The sequence below is a fragment of the Emydura macquarii genome, unplaced genomic scaffold (assembly GCF_026122565.2).
Source record: "Emydura macquarii macquarii isolate MOO-44397 ecotype Brisbane River unplaced genomic scaffold, CSIRO-AGI_Emac_v2 contig_1253, whole genome shotgun sequence".
In the NCBI taxonomy this organism is placed as follows: Eukaryota; Metazoa; Chordata; order Testudines; family Chelidae; genus Emydura; species Emydura macquarii.
Window position 1 is genome coordinate 76,061,483 of NW_027131390.1, and position 21,470 is coordinate 76,082,952.

At 38.8% G+C, this 21,470-nt stretch overlaps 1 protein-coding gene across 3 annotated transcripts in view; it reads right to left on the minus strand.

Annotated features, from left to right (window-relative positions):
* The window catches only part of UBR3 (ubiquitin protein ligase E3 component n-recognin 3), a 184,666-nt gene that overhangs the window by 3,992 nt on the left and 159,204 nt on the right, over positions 1-21,470 (minus strand). For all 3 annotated transcript variants that reach the window (XM_067549265.1, XM_067549264.1, XM_067549266.1), the window contains exons 33-38: positions 18,750-18,874; positions 15,029-15,136; positions 13,789-13,914; positions 7,723-7,902; positions 4,908-5,117; positions 1,521-1,660 (exon numbers count right to left, since the gene is read on the minus strand). In XM_067549265.1, coding sequence (XP_067405366.1) covers positions 1,521-1,660; positions 4,908-5,117; positions 7,723-7,902; positions 13,789-13,914; positions 15,029-15,136; positions 18,750-18,874 — 889 coding nt within the window. The remainder of the gene's footprint in view (positions 1-1,520; positions 1,661-4,907; positions 5,118-7,722; positions 7,903-13,788; positions 13,915-15,028; positions 15,137-18,749; positions 18,875-21,470) is intronic.

Below are 21,470 nucleotides of genomic sequence, written 5' to 3' on the forward strand. Positions count from 1 at the left end.
CTCTCACGCATGTCAGAATTACCAGCTTGAGATCATTTCTGCAGAGCTCCTGCACAATAAAAATGTAACCCTGAATCACTGGAGACAAAGACACGGTGAGGAATTTTAATGAGGAATTGGAAAACTGTAACTTTACTAATTTTTAATTGGGGGTGGGATTGTGTGCAAAACCCCACTCCAAAATACCAGGCAGGTATTTGGGCCCACAATATGATGCTCAGTGGCCAAACTGTCACTATTCAAGATTGGCCCTCTCAGCCTAATCCCAAGGATTCATCCCACCTCTGACTCCTCTCATCTTGCTACCATGACAAGGAATGAGGGTACACATGAACGGCATCTCAGTCTGTGAAGACTTAAGATCTCCCCTTCTTCCTCCAGGCTAATAGGGTTCACCAGTCCTGCAGGAGTCAGCCCCTTTGAGCCTGTGGGAGCTCACTAGATACCAGCTGCTAGCTGCAATGAAATTGCAAACATGCAACTTTTACATCCTTTCCTTACTCCTTCTTACCCTTAAACCAGGCCTCCAGGATAATGCCAGAGAGGCAGAAATGTCTAGTGGAGACCTTGTCAATCTTGCTCCAAGGGAAAAATTCCTTCTTGATCCCAAAAGCTGGTGATTGCTCAGACCCACGCCATGACAGAAGGACAGTTCAAACTATATCTCTAATATAGAGCAGGGCAGCAACCACAGCAGAATGGCTGCTATAGCTCTGAGGGCTTCACAAACAGTCAGCAGGGCAGGGGCCATGAGAAACAATCTACCCTCTCTTCCCTACTGCAGCCTGGCCAATGGCAGCAAGGAGAGGTGGAGAATCTCTCTCCTCCTCCCCTGCCCCCTTCTTTGCACAGGCACAATCTCCACATGTGCTCTAGATAGGAGGAGGACTGAGAAGGTCCTAGAGCTGCCACATCTGCCCATCCCTTCACACTCTTCTCAGGATCCCAGTAGTTGTCTTTCTCCTGGCAGTTCAATCAAACATCCCTCCCACCCTGCTGAGATAGGGGCATTTTGGAAATGGGGCTATGGTTGAGCAATGGCGCTCTCCATGCCTCACCATCTCTCCATGAAGAAATCTGGCAGGGAAACCTGGATTCCCTCCAAAGCTACTACTGAGCATCCACAGAAACACCCAGCCAATTGTAACATGGGTCCTGCAAGACTGGGGGAAAGGGAGCCAGTGGAGCCCTCCATAAAAGATCAATCCTGCCTCCATGGGGTGGTGAATGTCATTCCAAATGAATCTACAGGATCCATAGGGATGGGAGGTCTCCCCATCTAAAAGTGATATTCTGCAGGAAATTCCTGCACCACAACGTACACCTTGCAAACAGCACAACTCGTTTCTTAGTTAACAAGTTCCAGATTATTTTATTTATATAAATAATATAAATAGAATTAACATAACATAACAAATACAACAATATTTACATTTCTAAATACTTGTTACTCAGGAAGTGAGAACTTGTTAATTACTGTATCTGTTTTATTACACACTGTAAACATAAAGCTGTGTTACCTAAGATCTCTGTCTTCTTCACCATGTGCATCTAGATAAACAGAACCCCAAAGGCAGAAACGATGGCCTCGAATGATGATGATTACAGATGCATTGATCAGAAGAAATATTCCTGTCCCAGCTCCACAGTTCTGAGAATGCTAAAAGTTATATTTTGGGGTTAAGGAGGGAAGAGTACAAAGATCTTATTAGTGGCTGTCAGTTTTATAATAAAGAGTCAAGAACATTTTATTTCAAACACACCACTTAAATTAATTTTAGTCACTTTGATCCTTGCCCCTACTGTACACTTAGACATTAAGGGTCATATTTTTCTGAGAATTTGCATGACAAAGTAGAACCTGCTTCAACACTTTATGAATAAGCCAAAACCTCCTACATGATATGTTGCCATAACGCATATACACTAAGTTAGTTCCATGCAGAAGATGGGGATGTGAGCTGAGAAAAGCAGAAGTACTACAACACGCTATCCTGGGGGAAAATTAAGTTACTATAGAAAACTGAGTGAAAGTGTTCGCAGCAATATCACTAACTTGCTACTTGCAGAAGTGGACAATTTGATGTGGCAAAATATTATTTTTAGTGAACACTAAGATTCTCTCAGATTATGGAGTACACAGAGTAGTTTGCTGCACACTGCTCTACAGGATGGACTCCAATTTGCAGATGTTGCCATATTTGTGCATTGCTCCTCATCTTGCCCAACAGAGTATCTATTGGCCACAATAAAAAAAAAAAAGCTCTTTAATATGTGTAACTCCTGGTTACAACTATATTTTAAGTGTTCATAAATTACATATGTATTAATTTACACAATTCATTTCTGTAATTATAATTTGTAGATTTTAGCCTTTTCCATGCATTTTTTATTACAAAGGAAATTTATGACCCTACAACTAAACTATAACTAATGTTCTGAATACTGGAAGTATTCTAATCTCTGTCCTATAACTTTATTGTCTACAGTATATTTTCATAAAAATGACCTCTCAAAGGTAGTCCTTTTTTCCAACTATTTTAAAGTTTGATCAGTCTTTTCTCATACCATATTCTTTTTTTGTGACGGAGTTGGAGATAATACTATTTTCCACTTATAAAGCCGCTGCCATCTCAAGCACTTCAGAAAGTTGCGTGAATATTATCCTTATAGTTTTTTCCGTCATGGCAATTTTTAGGAAAACACATTCAGAGCTCATGCTGAAAAGAGCAACTCATGGAAACATAATCTAAATAGGTCAAGTATCACTTATACCCCAATGCCTTTTTTTTTCTTTAACTTTTTAGAACAAATTACTAGAACTCTGCTGGTGCTGTGAAAATAGCAGCCAGCTTTGCGTTCAGTACAATAGTTGCCATTTCAGAGTGAATATCTGCATATCCATCCTACCATTAACTCTTCACAATGCAAGTATTTTTCTTGCATTTTATGCTAGATGGGGCGGAATCACCCTTGGAGGAATTACCAATTTGACCAAGAGTTCACGGGTCTGCTCCTTCTTGTTCTCCCTCAGTCTCATGTGCAGCCTAAGATTTAACATGGCAGCGTTCAGGGTCCTCAGTGAAACCACCCATATCCACCCATCCAAAAATACATTAAAAAGTCACTAAAATTCAAAAGTAAGGAATACTTTTAAAAATATTAAAATCACAGAATCTAACTCCCATGATAAAAATGCAGCTTTAATTATCTTTATTTTACAGGTGGGGAAACAGAGGCACAGAAATATGGAAAATGAGATAACGAGCAGTTAAGGCCCAATTTTTCAGAAGTTCCTGCCTGCTTTGGGTGTTTCAGTTTTTCAGTGCTCAATTCAAGACAACTGGTGTGTGTGTGTGTGTGTGTGTGTGTGTGTGTGTGTGTGTGTGTGTGTGTGTGTGTGTGTGTGCGTGCGTGCGTGTGTGTGCGTGCGTGCGTGCGGGGGGTCTGTTTTTCACCGACCTGATAAACACCTACAATGTCCCATGAAGTCAATGGGAGCTGCAGACAACACTCAACTTTTTTGGAAATCATCTTGAGACATCTAGAGCCTGAACACCCAAAACCTGAAACACCCAAAATTAGCGGACATTTTGAAGGTTATGGGCAAAGTGACCTGTACAAGTTCACACATCAAAAAATGGTAGTTCAGAATAGAATCCTGATGTGCTGTTTCCACCCTCTGCTTTTCTCTAATACTGGAACATGCTCCTACAATAAAGAGCATGTGGCTCACAGGAGTACTCATGAAATGTGGAGACTTTCATTTTTTAAGTCACTGATATGAATATCCATCTAAAGACAGTAATGTTAAAATAGTTAACATTGATGGCTCTTCTGTGGCTTATATAAAATGAGTTTGTAGTCTCAGTCTACTTCCTAGTGGCCAAGAGGCCACAAATAAACAAACACACACACACAAAAATCATCACCACAATTTGTAGCCTTGTTGGGAATCTCAGTACAACTTTATAAAAATGCAAGTTATGTTATGATTTCATGGGTTTGGACATAGTAAATTTAAAATAATATTAAAAATCCTGTTTTCAAAAACAGATTTTCTTAATGGTGTTAACAACAATAATTTAGATGAATCAAATAAAAATTAAAGAAAATTATCTGTTATTTACATTTTACATTTCATTTAGAAAAGGAAAACAGACCACTCAGTTTTACTTTTATTTCTGTTCAGTTTCACTTTGTAGCTTCCCTGCACTAGTACAATGCTATAAAGCTTAGGATGAACACACTACAAGGAATGAAAAATAAACTTATTTTCCTTCACATTTAAATAAGACATCTAAAATATCAGATTGCATAAAAATTGTATACAAAACTAAATTTTTGACTTAAAAACCACATGACAGTTTTTCTTTAAATATATTGATTCTAATTTCATAATGGCTAGTCTTGTGTCAATACCATGGATACATTAATTCAGGAACAATCACAAGATTCTTTTCTCAAGGCAGCTTTGCAGAGATGGTACATGTGAACTTCAGAGGGAGAGTGGGTGACAGCCATTGACTATAGAACTGTTCCATCCAGTTAGTGGCATCAGCACTGGTCTCAGAGCAGATCATTTATGCTCCTCCATCATGGAAGGAGAATAAGTATAGTTGCTGTCCAAACAAGGAAAGAAAGTCTGTCCCTCGGAGGAAGTACCACCTACATATTGTCTCACAGGAGTTGTCTTTGAGAAAAAGCTAAATACTTTAAGGGACCCCTCTCCAGAAGTCTTCTGTGAGGGAGCAGACTAAAAAATTAATTATAAATTTGTTTGGAAATGAAACCTGTCAGAGCTGAGTAAGGAAAGTAGAGCTTCTTAGCATGATTTTTTTAAAATTGTAAGATGGAGATAAAGCTACATTAGTTTGAAATTCTCTTATTGTAAAATTCTCTCTTACCAGTACACATTCACAGTAACTCTGTTGTTTGCAGCAAAGTCCTTTCAAGCATACAAAAGTACCACAAACTAGACAAACAGCAGGATCTTTAGGAACCTTGGTACAGACAGTACAAGTCTTTCTGTGATAATACTGGAAGATGGTATTATAATTCTCAGGCAACTGAAGGAGGCATGGTAAGTCCCACTTAGGTTCCTGGATAAGCAAAGCCTAAAAAGAAAATGATAGGAAACATTTATCAGTGTGCATGTATATTTATCAGTGCTGCATGTATATCTTTATAACTACAGAATGTAAATGTTAGAAATTTTTTTAAAGGAGGGAAATGTGCTCTTTGAGATGCCCCATTCTTTCTACTGCATTCCACACAAGCTCAAAAGTGTCCTCTAAAGGCTTTCTGGCTGAAGAAGACTAGACATGGCTTCCCATAGAACCTATCAACACTACATTAAAACTTCAGCCAGAGAACATCACTCAAGAGCACGGTGCTTCTTGCCCCAAGGAGCTTAGGATATTCATAAAAATTGTGTTACTAAGGGTACAAACTGACTACTGACTGCCTTTCCTCAGGGCACAATGCATTCCACCTTCTAAATGCAACTAACTTCACAGGTAAAACATGGGGCTTAAGCCTTGTTTAAAGTGGGGGTTTGCTCTGATTATAGCCATTAGTGGACAGCCAATGACATAGCTGCACCAATGGCAATCCCTAGAATAGAATAGATAGGCAAAGCTACTGCTTGTAATGAAATGTGGGGCCAAAAACAGTAGGGTGAAGCTAGGCTCTGAAATGGATATCTAAGAACTTGCTTGATTTTCAAACATATTGAGCATTCAATAATTCCCAGTGAAGTCAACGGGAATTACTATTCCCACTGAGGTCAAAAGGAATTGCTGGGTACTCGGTACATTTGAAAAATCAGACAGATGCCTAAATATTAGTTTCAGAGTCTAACTTTACCCTCTTATTTCTGAAAAACTTGGCCTACAATTTTTAAAGAGCCAATAATACATTACAGTTGAGTCTATTCCATTTTTGCAGGTTACCCACTTACGGGCATATAAGTTTGGGGACCTTTTCTTACCACCGTGCTGTTTTGCAATTTCACAAGAGTTTACTATAAAAACTGAAGGAGGTCTTATTTGCAAAATATAGTAAAACAACAGTTTCTTTTTCAAACATAAAAATGGTATCAATAATATTATGACCATGGCTCAATGGTCTTTCAAATGAATTAGATCTACTGAGGGCAAGAACATTTTGTAATTACCATTAGGGTTCAAGTTTTCATAACAAAGTTGCACATGCAAAATATACAAGTGAAACGAATGCAAGCACAAAACACACATGTTGTGGGTTCAACCATAGGTCTTGCCTGCTTATTTTGTCACGATAAACATCGGCGATATTGTCTGAAAAGGTGGGGGGGAATTGTGTTGAGATGAAATACTGCAATAGAGACTATTCCCACAAGCAATTACATAATTTGTTGACCTACTTTTACTTTATACCATTGATGTTTTCATCATGTCTAAAAAAGTACTCTCTGAACAGTGTAGGGAAAACATTAAACAATATCAAGACCAGGATCAATGGAGTACAGCTCAAACTGTTGAAGATCTTTCATTTGCTTGAATGTTAAATGTACTGATCTTTTCACCTCTCAGTGCAAGAGTCATGCTAATTCATTTCAGTTCTTAATCAAAGTTTGCTTTATTCCCTGCCTTTTCACTGCAATTCCTCAGTTCTTGTTGAAACTAGGTAGCCAAGACTTTTGTAATTTAATGTTACCTTGCCATATTAAATAAAAAGCTATATCTAATTACTGCATATTATAGATAAAATTCAAATGTGAAATTCTGCAAATATATTATAAAGCTATGCAGACAGGAATTTCACATTGACATTTCATGTTAAAACTATTAACCAAATCCATGATCCATAAAACTTATAGGATACATTTTCAAGCTTCTGTGCAGGTGTTTAGATTTGTAACTCCTATGCCTTTAAATCGATTTTGCAGAGATAAGAAATGTTTCTGATTAAACATCAACCTAACACCCCTGGCCAATGGCTTTATCAGAGTGCCCTAACTAGACATAAGAGTCAGTCTTTTCCTGATGCAGTAACTTGTGAAAAACTAGTCCTGTTTTAGCCATTGATAATTAAGTCATGCAAGTGTTAGGAGTACAAAGTAGGAAGGGAACCAGAGATGAATAAGGGACACACTGTTGCCTTTTGGCCATTCCCTCATTTGTCCCTGGTCTCAGCAATATATACCCTTCTGTTATTACTTAGAATTCCAACTAGAGATATCTAGAGTATCAAAACCCAATACAACTAGTCTAAAAAATGATCAGGACAGTTCGTGCTTCCATATTGGGGAGATTTTCTAGAAGCATATTGCGTCTACAATTTCAGCAGCCTTTGGGAGCAGAAGAGTGATCACTCTTAACCGAGGTCTCCCATATAGGAATGTGTTGCGGCACCATCACAGCAAGTGTTAGTAGGTCTTTTCTAGAAGTGCTGTTTCAAAATTTTGTTCCCATTTAAGTCACATCATGTCAGAAAACAGCACACGGTTTTGTATCTTCCTTTTCCTATTGATAAGATTTCTAACTTGTCAAACCCACATTCATAAAAACCATTTTATTTTGTTAAAATCTCTTTTCATTTGAAGCAAATAATCAGGTTTTTGACACCTTTTTAAAACACAGCATTGCATACACAAACACAGTGTAACTAGAATCAAGTAATTCTGTTCTTACACATCCAGCACTGTATAGAGATGTGCACATTTTTTTTTTTACATACCTTCACTTGTTCTGCATGTCTATCTGCAAATGAAGCCAGTTCTAAGCACCACTGTGATATTATGTTAAATGCTGGCACTGGCCAATCAAGGCAAGAGGCACTGGAGAACTGATGTGATGATTGAAAAGATGACGGTAAAAGACCCAGGCAGTTTGCAAGAACTGTAAATTCTTCATCTTCCTTTTAGCCATGAAACAAGAAAGACTTAGATCATTTTGTGTTATAAACTCAAAGCACAGCACTCTATGTATCAATTCCATATCAGTTAGTGACTTTATATCTGACTTGGCAGAGCTTGTTTGGAAGAAGGATTCAGAGGGACTGAAGTTCATAATCAGAGACAGGCTCTAGTTTTCCCAAAACATTCAGAGCTGGATTCTCCCAGCCATCTCATTCACTTTGAGCTGCTTCCATGGTGCAAAGTGAATTTAAAGCAGCCAAACTTTCTCACAGGAGCAGTCCCTGGTGGAATTCCTGCTAGTATAAAGCTGGAGGAAGCGGTGGAGCCTCCCACCCTAGAGCCACACCCTGTAGGCATAAAAGGTGGGAGGGAGCATGGTGGCTCTGCTACACCTGATTCTCCACAGGCGTAAAATCCCTGAGGGACCTTACATCAGAGGTGCACGTTAAAGCGGCCCCATCGCTTGGGTACAGTGGAGAATGAAGCCCATAAAATGTCAACTTACACTTAGCAGATCTAAGACTGAACTCTAGTTTGAATGGAAGTACTGTAATCTCTACAAATACAGAACAGGATTTAAGATTCCTTTGGTGGTTTATATGAGCAACAGATAAACCCCTTAAAGCCCCTGATACTACAAACACATGTGCTCAATTTTAAACATGAGTAGTGCTCTTGATTTCAATGGAACTACTTAAAGTTACGCACATACATACATGTTTTCAGAACTGAAGCCTAAAATGATAATTAGAGAAAATGTGGATAAAGACATGCAAACAGTAACTAAGGGTAAGAGAGAAGAGGCTGCAAAGTATTAAATGACAGATGATGAGAGGACAAATTATAGAATGAAGTTAAGGGAGTGTAAAAATGGAAAGAAAATTTAAGTGTCAGAATGTAAAGGAGCTTGCACAAAACATTAAGCCAAAAATTAACACATTTTTCATTGGAACAATAGAAATCAGCAAAGGAGACAGTATCGCTTTTAACAAATAGAGAATATAGCTGATTGACAGAAAAGATACTAGATACACATATTATTTTGTAAAACAGGATAATAGATAGATGAGAGAAACAAGATTAGGAAAATATACACTGAATGAAATCAGGATTGTTTCCAAATGGGCATGAAATACCTGAGCGCCATCAAGTTCTAAGGCGAGACAAGATTCACTGCAGAATTATAGGGTGAAAATTGCAAGAGACACAGGACAAACACGCTTAATCAACTGGTACAATATATGGATAGAAAAGACTCATTTACTAGGATTCCCCTGCCAATGAAAAATTAGTAAATGCACAGCACAAAGCAATGTTTTGTCCAGCCTAGTTCTAAAATGTGACAATACTTTTTCTATGGAGATCATTTCACTGTCTAATGTATCTCCTTGATATATTCTAGATAGTCATCCTAAATTTTCCATTTAATTTCTGACCATCATTCTTACTTATTCCCCTTTTACTATGCTATGTTATTTCTCCCTTTCCCTCTTAGTATTTATGTCCTTTGAATATTTGTAAACGTATGCCCTTCATTAGTCTGTTTAAGCAGATTCAGGTTGCTATGGTAGAACAGGAGTTATTGCTGGGGCTGGGGAGCATTAAATACATATAGCCAGATATGCATACTTTAGTCCTACGGAAGGTAGGTAGTTTTTTGGGGTTGTGGCTAGTAAGACTGTCCAGGATGACTCAATTTTGAACATGGGAATATGTATGTGAAGGGGAAGGACCATCTCTTGACTATGAGATGGACCTAGTAGGACCATGAGAATCTCTGATCTGAAGAGAAAGACATCTCTGTTCCGATCACCTTTCTAATTGAACTGGCCACTCGTGATAGGTAAAGTGCATATTAAGCAAAAACCCATCTAATTAGAGATTGAATTTGTCCACTTAGAGAAGAAAAAAGGAAGAGACAGCAAAAATATATTTAAAAAATGAGTTTTTAGAGAGATGGAGACTCATCAAGAAGAGAAATATAGAAAAACTATTCCTATCATCCAGAGCTGCAGAAGGAAAAGGTCTCTCAGCTATAATGACAATACTGTGTAGAAGGACTGATTTAGGAGCCCATTGCCAGAAGAATGGAGGGATAAGGTCAAGATCTACTGAGTCAATAAAAATTGAAGGGCAATAGAATATAGTACATGGATAGACTAGAAAAAGAAGGGGAGAAAGGGTGAGATAATTTGCAGTCAAGGCTAGCCGAGAGCTCTACCCATTGTGCTCCTTACTGGAAAAAAAAGGGGAGGAGTGGAACTGAGTCTTTTTCTATCTCCCTTTTAGCATAGGGAGCCAGTTGCATCTGTGTTTATTCTCTTCCAGGAAATATGCAGGTGTGGCAATTGTATTAACCACCACCAATGAAGAGAAATAAAGTAGTACCAGGCTATCTAAAGTCCTCCTCCTGTTCCTCTAGCAGAACCAATGACTGCTGGAATGGCTACTCAGATTACTTGTAACTCCCAAGGTGGGCAGAGATAAGGAGAGCCATGTCAAGCAGAGAAAAAGCCTGGCCCAGATCTCACCCCTCCCACCAATGTAGGTACCTAAATTCCAGCATAATGAAAGAAGCATGGGGAAGATCAGCAGCAGCATTAGGCACTGTAAGAAACCCTGGCTGAGGATCTGCCCAGAGCCAGGAAAAAAGGAAAGGTAGCATCACCTGAAATGGCCTCAAGTAGCACCTTATGGATCTGTATTTCAGTGAACTGAAAGCCTGGAAATCCTGTGTCAATGCAGATTCACAATTTACTTGAAGTATAGATTAATGCGATTTTATTCTAATTGTGATAACAATGCCAGTCCTATTCTACCACAAATTATGTGCTGGTGAATACCCAGCAATTCTTAACTCTAGGCATGTAACTGCTTCTGGCTCATTCACTAGAGTTTAGCTCGGAAAAACCACTATCCTAAAAGCAATTACCACTTAAGCCATAAAATCATGCAGAGTCCTAAATCCTACAGTATATTCATTTAAAATGAAATAAATGAAAAGGGAAAAATAAGGAAAAGTCCTAAGATCTCTCTAGTCATTACTGGGATTCTATCCATTTTTTATGATGAAAGGAAGACAAATTTTATCCTTACCAATAAATGTCTTTTCTACTGAACAGTACATCTGAAATTCTGTAAGTGTTAATGGGAAATCTTCCTCAGGAGATGTAGTGATAGAGCAATAGGACACACCCACTTATTGTTCCTCAGAACAGCTCACTCACACAACTGTAGAAACACTACCAGAACTGGCTAATAGTTAGCAGCAGTTTAAGAACAGGGAGAAAAGGAATCAAAGCCTCATCCTTGGTAATTTTTGCAGGGATTGGATGGAGTGGGTCCTGTTCCATATTTGAGGAACAGAGTTTCTTACCAAATTTCTTTTGTGACAGAAATACTTTTCAAAATGACGGACACGATCAACACTCTTAGATGAGGTAGGGACAGACAGGTACTGTTCCCAAAGTCTAATCACAAAATTGTTTGGTGCTGCAGACAGGCTGCAGCTTCAGTGACTGGTGGGTGCACACTCAGATGATCAGCACCCAAAAACGCACCTCTGTAAAAATCTGTATCTCTATGCTCAAAGGTGGCTTGTCAGTGTAATCAGCATCTGTAAACACTCAAAACGTTATTGAAACAATAAGTGAAAAACGTGCTGGTAATGGGCATCAGATACTTTTGTGTCCCAGTTTAATCTGGGTGTGAATATATACCTTCTTCAAGCTGACAGGCAATGAAATCCCCAGAGAGAGACATAAGGTTTGACAAAAGTCCCTGCATCTGGAACATGAGCTATTTCATGCACTCAGTTTTTTCAGACTGGCAGCCATGCAAAGATTTTTTGACTGCTATTGAACTAGTGGGATGTCTTAATGAGTCCATGGGCACAACCACACTGAATTATTTGGCTAGTAACATCTTCACCCTAAGAGAATATCATGTCTCTCTGAGGAGCATCTTGGAACTTTGATAACCCAAGGGAATCATAATGAAGATGTGGAGGAAGATTGTATAGTTCTATATTAATGCCAACAACAACTTTGTGTGTGTGCCATTTCTAGAGAAGTCTCTTACCTGCACAATTCTTTGCAGGTGTTGCCATTGCTGCATCTACTTTAAATGACCATCATGCAAAGGGGTTTTTGTTGCTGTTTGTTGTTTGCTTTAGTTTTTTGTTGGTTCAATCTCCTGCTCTACTTGTCTACAATGACTTTTATCAAATTTCTTTGTTTCCTTTTTTAAGCTCTGGGGTAAATACTACTTGTAGATAACTTTGCTTTATCTTGCTCAATTTGAAATCCAAGTGTCTTGATCATCCTCTTTAAAGTGGTCTCCAACTTAGCTGGTCCTTTTATAGATGGGGCTCAGAAGTTGTTCTGATTATCTTAGTGCCAGGGAATCCTTGATAATCACACATTTTCTCCCTACTGGCCTTCAAGTTCACATCCAATGGTTGCTGTGACTACACACGGGACTGCTCTCCTCTGGCAGTATTCCTCTGGAAGAGCTTGAAGAGATGTGGCTGTTCCCTAAGCCTCCTTCTCATGGTGCACTGAACCTTTCCTTTATTCTTTATGCATACAGACTGCAGGGACAGGTACTGCATGAAAAGCAGAGGCACACCCCTTTTGTCATACAGCAAGTCTCTTCAGCTGTTGAGCTCATGTTAAATAAGCTGCACAAAGGAGGAGAGAAGATCCCTGGGCTGTAAGAGTAAAGCCAATTAAACTAAGCCCATAAAAGAGCCCTAAAGTTAGCAATGAGTAAGATAAATTTGATCAAAAACCCAGTTCTGAGAAAAGAATTCACAGTAGGAATAGGACAGAAACAAAGGCAGGGTCATTAATTGCTGCTGATTTCCCTGGACTGGAAGCCAGAAGTTTGAGGAACAATTGGTTGGCAGGTCATAGTGCCACCTACTGGAAGTGGACAAACTTCTGAGGGAAGAGGACCCTTGAAACGTATAGGATTGTCAGACATGCCTTTGAGATGGAATATTACTATAAATGAAAAATACATCTTCCCTATCTCAGTTCCAATATGCACAAAATGAACTCCCTATTCTATTTATCCATCCATACCCTTTCATCATTCAAATCTCTCTTTAAAAATGTTACCGGATCTTAAAAATAACATGGAAATTTTATTTTATTACACCCACAAAAAATAATATAAAATAGCTTTATTAAGGTTGCAAAGTCAAACACTCAAAAGTTAGGAAATGCCAAAATTAAGGTGGCCTATGCTAGTGTATTAAAATACAGTATCTCAGTTCTTGATCAAATTATTTTTAACATGTTATTACTTGCATAAAGAAGAAAATTCTGTGGAAGCTGAGAATAAATATTTGTGGGGGTTGTTGGTTATGTTTGTTTGTTTGTTTTGGGTTTTTTAACCACAAATGTACACAAAATAAAGTTACACCATGGCCAGTTATTTCACTGAAAAGGGCTTGACATTTAATCTATCCTTCAGGTTATTTTAAATATCACTTTATGTTCTGTCATTTGCATGCAAAAAAAGTCAATTCTGAAATCCTTCTGCACACACAAACGCCTGTGAGCTTCAATGGGAGTTATGCAAATGAAAAGGAGGAAGGATCTGGTGCATAATATATTGCAAAGTTAGCAGCTCTTCTTTGCACGATACCTTCTACAGAAATGTGTTAAATATAATAATTATCTAAACCCTTACAATATATCTGAAGTCTTTCACGGGTGCCAGACATGAAGCAATGTTATAACTAAACAAGTGTCTACTCTAGATAATACAAAACATTTGACCTTTTCTCTTTTGGGAAGTGGGGAATACATGTTTCAATTATAATATATAAAACTTTCAATAGAAAAAAATGTCATTCCCCCCCCCCCGCATTGTACCTGACAGCTGGGTAAATCCCCTCCAAAAAGATGATGTTGAAGAAGGCAGGTGATCCTGAGGAAAGGCAGGCAGAACTGCTGCAGATAACAGTCTATCGAGCGAGGAGACCAAACACTAGGAATAACCTACAGAGGAAAGAGAGGTTATTAAATTATGCTTTCCAAATCTGTGACATAGTACCTTCCAGTTAGGCCAGTGGTTTCCAACCTGTGGCCCGGGGGCCAAAAGTGGTCTTTCAAAGTGGCCCTACCGTTCCCCTGCCGCTGGCTGAAGGGAGCCGCTGCCTAAGGACTCAGGTGGAGCGCGCTGCTGCAGAACTACAAGACCGGTGCAGGCTCCTTGCTACAGCCAAGGGGATGGGAGATCAGTGCTCCACTCCCCCTGGCTGTAGCAGACAGCAAAGCGCTCTCTCTGGGTCCTGAGGTGCTGGGATCCCTGCTGGAGCCAAAAGGAAGAGAGCACGGATTTCCCATCCCCCTGGCTGCAGAAGGGAGTCACTGCCTACGGACCAGTTGGAGCGCACAGGGCTACAGGACGAATGCGGTTTCCCTGCTGCAGCCAGGGGGACGGGAGATCAGTAAGGAGGCAAGGATCAGCAAAGATCAACCTCCTCGCTGAACTCCTTCTGTCTTGCTGCATTGGGGGTGGGGGACACTGCTGGTGGAGCAGCCAGGACCTACAATGTTTGAGGAAGGGCAGACTCTAAAAATCAGTGCCTTACAGTTTGACCTGCACTTAACAGGCCACCAACCGTGACTTAGCTGCCAAGCCATGTGCTTCAGTGTGTAATGACAGTCACTCATCTACACTAGTGCTTTCTCTGTGAGTGTGTGACATACTGAGAGTAATCTGTCGGTGTAAAATAGTGAATGTAAAAATGAGCACAGTAGCATCAAAAGGTTTACTTTAAATATGTCGTGATTTGTGGTCCTTAATGGTGAATACATCAATACATTTTTTATGAGTTGATAGAGTGGTGGCTCTTGTAAAAATTATATTTGTGGCCCTTGAGTCAGTAATTTCACTCAATTTAATAAAAATCATCAGAAATAACACATCCTGGGTGGTGTAAAGAGGCTCACTATGTATTTTGCTAGCACCCTGCTAAACAGAGAGATTTGATGACATTACTGCATAATGTTTCTCTAAATAAAAAAATAAAGCTCATTTTGTTTCTATTTACATGGTAGTGATTTGTAAACCTGCTAAAACTTCCAAAATAAAGTTATAAAAATATACCATTGCTATTTCTTCAGTTTCTCTTTCCTCAAACATCTTCCCTTTAGAGAGCTCAGTAATCACATGACTCAGTAATGCTTCCCAAGACTTTTCTCCATTGCATGTATTCTGTGAGTAAAGAAAAAGGCAGATTCTAATTGCATCAGTCATACAAAAAAAGGAGAAAATTGTTTCTATAGAAGCTGCAAAGGTGAAATATATTTGCTTTAAAGCAATACACACATTCTGACTTGAATAGAAGAGATGCATATGGTATTGGAAGGGTAATGTTTTAAGCACAAATAAATACTGCATAACAATACCCAGTATTTGGAATCAAAACAATATTTGGATAGTGAAAAGCTACTAAAATCAAATACAATTCGGATGGAATATATTTAGCACATATAGTGAGGTTAAGTGGCAGTTTTGAAACTGTAATGTGCTATAATGCATTAATTAAACTGAACCGAGAAATGCTTGCAATTTAGATATACTGAATGAGAAAGAAGCTATCCGAGAATGTAATGCTATGTAGAGAATGGGTAATATTTATTACAGGCAGGAAAAAATTGTTCAGTTGAATTTATTTTTTTTAATCAGCCACTTAGTTTTGTGCCATAATAATTATGTGTTAAGAACACGAATAATTACAGAAAGCCATGAAAAACAAGCAGCCTATTTCCATAAATGTCTTCCTTTAAATTACACAAAAATACCCACCAGAAGAAACAATATTAGATACAAACTTTAGTTCATGTTAGAATAGTATAAACATGATCAACAGAAAAAGACAAAACCTCATCAGGACGATACCAAAACGGTTGAAGATGGGATTGGTCCTGCTTTGAGGAAGGGGTTGGACTAGATGACCTGCTGAGGTCCCTTCCAACCCTAATCTTCTATGATTCTATGATGGGCTGTAATATATAAAACTCTACCAAATGAACTAATATTCATTTCCCTAGCGTACAACAAAATTAATCATCTCTTTTTATCAGTTTAAACTCCTCACTGTGAGTGAAATTCACCACAGGGACTAGGCTAAATCCTTTTCCCCATTTAGGTCCTTAGCTCAGGCTTTAAGCCAATGGTCTCCAATGTTTTTTGTTGTGATGATTTGGCAAAGAGATGTTCTTCTTTTCACCCCCATGTTCCATCTCTCCATGACTCTCAGTACCACTATATGTACTTTCTTCTGCCCATTCACACATTCATCTATCCTTTCGAGTCCATTCTTTTCCCTGGGCTTTCATTTCTTTCTTAAAATCTTTTTCCTTCTTTTTCTCCCTCCTCATTACTGCTTCTCCTGCCTTATTCCATCAGTCACCAAAAGGCTTGCAGATTGATTATGGTTTCATTGGGCTGGATTTCATGTAATCTCATGGCTGAGCTGAGTAACACAGGAGCAGACACCCCAAACTTGACATTGAGCTACTACTTGAATCTGTAAGCCTGTACATATGCCAGTTGTATTAAGGCACCCCACAGAAACAAGGATGGAAGGCAGGCTGCTGTCAGGAGCTACCAGAGATGCTTCAATTGCCACTACTGGTCTATGTCTGCTGAAGGGTGCGTGTTGAATTTGGTGTCCGGTGGGTAGTTCTCTGCCTCTGTCACGCTTTACCTAAAGCAATGTATGAAGCCTTCTGCACTGGTGGGAATATGTCAACCTTCTTGAATTGATAGATTTTCAGTTACCATTCACTTTGATTTCCCCACACAAACCATGGACTGCCCTCAGCAGTAGGGCGTCGTTTAATGTAAAACTACTACCCACGTAACGTTGTTAAAATCCCTGCAAATGAAAACACCAGTTTTTCTTTCCAGAAAACAAAATACACTATCAATACATATTTAGCTGCATATGTCAAGAGGTTTCACCACTGGTGATTCTGAGTGCCTTTCAGATGGAAAAAAACCCTGCTGCTTCATAAATCCATTCCCTGATCCATGAACATAATTTGCAACCCTAACGCACAAACTGCCTTATGTTCTAAAAAAGCTATTATTCTGCTAAAGAAAAAAGTTTTTGTGTATAGCAAACCTGACTACAGTATGCCATAAATTCTCTGTTTTCACTCAATAAAATATTTCATTGTAGATAGCACTTGAAACATTTAAAATATATGTTCAGATAAAACCTGACCCATTCTACCAGCATTTTATGAAAGATAAAAAAGGTTTCCTACATTGATCAAGTTGACTGTGAAAGAATATAAACTGGCAGTGCTCTTATCTACTTCAGGCACTCTTCAAGTCACAGATTTACACCTGTAAAATTGTCTGTCACTTAGGTCTCATTTAGATAAACAGAAAGTGCACAGACCTCATGTTAAAATTATGGGTTTGAAATTTAACTCTTATTATGACAGTATCCTGTGAAAAAATATTTCTTTAACAATAATCCAACATCCATCCGATTGAACAGTAGCCTCAGATACCAAATACCACATCCAGACAAAATGAAATTTCATTACTTAGACCCCTTGGGACAAACTACTGACTTACACATACAGTTTTTAAGCGCATGTGCTGACCAGTGTGGCTAATTTGTGATTACATATGAAAACTAGGCCAGGTCTCTCAGTATTCTTGTAAATATTACCAATGGCAGGGTGGTGAAGGGAGGTTGCCTAACTGGCCCACAATATTGCTAAATTCCTCCTCTGGCTCCTTACTCAGTTGTGTACAATATATTGCATTTTGAGAGGATTGCACATGGCTAGTGATGAATAACTATGAACAAAACTGGAAAATTCCATATTTTCTTTGCAGACAACCTGCTTTTTAATTTACTGAAATGAGTATATTAGATTGCTATCTGGTACATCTAACAGGACTTCAATTTTACAGTGAGAGGAATACTCTATTCCATTATACCTAGCTAAAGAATCCATTTTTTAAAATGTCTTATTCTCAGTCTATAAATCGGTTCTTCATTGATGGCACATTGTGAAACTTCCAAAACCCATTCATATACTAGAGTCTATCTGATTTTCACTGTCATTCAAACACATAAAATTACGCACAGAGAAAAGAATAGGCAGCACTTTCTGTTTATTAGAAGCAGAAGAATAATCTTCTGCACTGGGGGAATGACTGTATCATGCTTGGACCTAATGAAGAATTTTCTTTCTGTTCCAACAGCTAATTAACTATTTCCAATAACCAATTTTGAGATCTAAGTTGACCTTGGACACGTCACCTCAAAAATTTCCCTATCCTGGCAACAACATATTGACACCACTATATATTAACCAGAAATGCACTAAATAATCTACACATGAATTTTTAAAAAATGAAAAGTAGGACTAATGTGTAAAATTAAAATACTATTACTTTAAGTATTTTTATTAGTACTTTTGTAGATTTTAGTGCTCATATCAGTGAGAGACTGACATCACTAGACATAGAGGCAGGATGTAAGCTTTTAAACACAACTTTGCAAATCTATCGTATGACAATACTAGACCTTCTATATACTACAAAGATAATTACTTATGCCAAAATATGTAGTAGTAGTTTTAGGAGAACAAACATCCACTGAGATTAGGACTAAAAGGAAACAAATTTGACTCACTTGTTACTTGCACAACAGTTGAAACAGAGATGAAGTTCTAATGACGCTAGGTCACATCTATTCTACGTTCACCATTGCAATGATATAATATCCTAATAAATGCTTCAGAAATTTCATAAACAATCTTACCAATATATAGTTTTTAATAAACTGACCAACCTTTTTCAGAGCTCCTGAGTTCTTCCACGCCATCCTGTCCTCAGCGCTGCATTTAACAGAAAATGCCGCCAGGGCTTGGGTGTACAATAATGTGAACAGCACCTTTACAATGCAGGTAAAGTGTTCTATAAGGTAAACAAAGAATCATTGTGTTTCACATTTTTTAAACCATGACTTCAAGTTTATTATAGACCAATTACACAGTCTCTTACAATTTGCAAACATAACGCTTCTTAAACGAATAACAAATCCAATATGAAAAGTGCCAAAACCCAAAACACACAAAATCACTTTTAAAGTATGGATAAGGCATGTCTACACAGCAAAGAAAAACCTGCAGCTGGCCCATGCCAGTTGACTTGGGCTCACAGGACTGTTTCATTGCTGGGGAACGTCCGGGCCTCTGGGACCCTTCCACCCCGCAGGGTCCTAGAACCCAGAAGACCACATGGCAATGAAACAGCCACACAGCCCAAGCCTCACAAGCCCAAGTCAGCTGGTGTGGACTAGCTGTGGGGTTTTCTTTGCTGTATAGAGATACCTTCAGTTATGGCAGACAATCCTGGAGCCTGTGAAGTCTTCAATGTACAGGAGAGATACACTGCAAGTATCCTTTCACTGCCCTGAAAATTCACCTCAATCTTGATCAGCAATGACTTCCTTCTAGGGGCTTTACAACATTTGTCATGTTCACATGTTACTGGAAAAAGTTACTGATGAGATGCTCACCACAACTGACTAGCAGACATAGACAATAGCAAATTACACACCCTATCATGTCAGCAAACCTGTTTAAAATATCTGGGGTTAATCATGGTTCTAACAAATATTGAAATAGGTGCTGAATGACCCAAATAATCACAGCAACAGGAGCATTCAGAATATTTATTTAATTTAATTCCTGACCCCCACTTTCATTTTTTCAAATTCCAGGCCTGCCACAAGTCACTAGTTCCTGCTTAATGCAGTATCACACCTATGACTGAACTTAGTAGAAAACAGAGCAGGGATATGGGGATAAGATTACAACAGGATTTATCTTGTATATAAAAATATAAACTATGTTTCAACTTTTTGAGAAAGAGATTTCTTTTATTTCAGAAGCCCTCATAATTGTATTTACACACACACACACACACACACACGTATAATAAATAGATTAGATAGATAGACAGGCAGGCAGGACATCTCTCCCCTATAGGAAGGCTCCAATCTGCAGTGGGTGCAAGGAACTGCTCTGAAATGAACTGTGGGCATCTGGCAATCAGAGGCAGACCAGACTTCACAACATTTGAAAGGGAAAAAAGGTGAAAGTTATGGTTAAAGTGGAGATGTGCTAAATGTCCCTTTTTCTCAGCTTATTTGAGGTTTACAGCATTCCTTGCTTCCAACAATTTCATTTTTTCAATTTTGCAGATCACCTTTAAAACTTGTTTCTATCACCTACCTTTCCTACTTCAAGTCAAATCAGTCCCATATTACATTGACTATTTTCTATAGCAGCATAACTGTAACTCTGATTCATATTAAAAATAATGGGAGTTAGGCACTTAAAACAAGTTCTCCCCAGATTTTGGTAGCAACATGGTGCTATTTTATTTACCTAATATGATGCAAAACTGGCTTAAATTTGTCCCTCCTTAACCAAGGGCTGAGCAAGCTCTGTTCATGAAAACAAACAAGAGTTGAGGTGCATCAAATTAAGTGCTTCCCTATCCCCACATGCAGCATTCGAGCAAGGCTGAGGGGCTGCAGCAGGGGTTCCTGGTCACTGGACCCAGATTCATTTGTGTACTAGACCACAGGATTCATTTGTGTACTAGACCACAGGATTCATTTGTGTACTAGTGACAATTTTTACTTTTTTTGTTTCGTAAATGCTCACAGGAAATCCACAGACAGAAACCTATGGATTTTCACATTCTTTAAACGCTATCTGAACATCATATATTACTAAGCACATTTACATCTAAATGGTCTATGTAATTGAAAAAGTACTAGTTTTTTTATCATCATATGTATTCCCTGTTAAATAAACCAATGCACATGCTTTATGTTGAGATAGGAAGTAAATACACTAGTTTTCTTATAATGGATTTCATAGTATGTCAGGCATTTGTTTGTCATCTTCTACTACTACATCCTCCCCAGTGAGAGTGTAATCTCCTGAGACTCTATCACTGGCCCCAAGAACCTTATCTCTTCTTTTTTATCCTCCCAGGCCCAGCAGACAGGCATGCTTTACCTCTGCTTTAAGCTACAGCACCAAAAATAGCAGTATGGACTTTGCAGCACAGACTAGCCATTGGAGTATGGACTGCAGAGGTCGGTCAGGCTGGTACTTGGGATGGCTAACCCAATATGCCACCAACCATGCTGCAACATTCACACTGCTATTTCTAGCACGCTAGTTTGAGCAGACTTAGAGCGTCTGTCTATTGGGGCTGGGACGGAGGCAGACCCCCAGCTACAGTGTCGCCATAGCTCAGGGCCAGATCTTTAGGTCCATGAAAGCTAAGCAATGGTGCAGGACTTAAGGAGAGGGGCCAGCCCAAAAATAATTTAAATGAGGCTTTTGAACTCCTCCAATCGCCTCAGGGCAATTTGAAGTTTTGCTGGCTGTAAGAGCCCTCTAGGGTCAGTCATGTTTGCCAGGGATTGGTGGAATGCAAGGTGCTTCAGCTTTGCCCTCTCCTGTCGTTTCTCTAGGGGTGTAGAGAA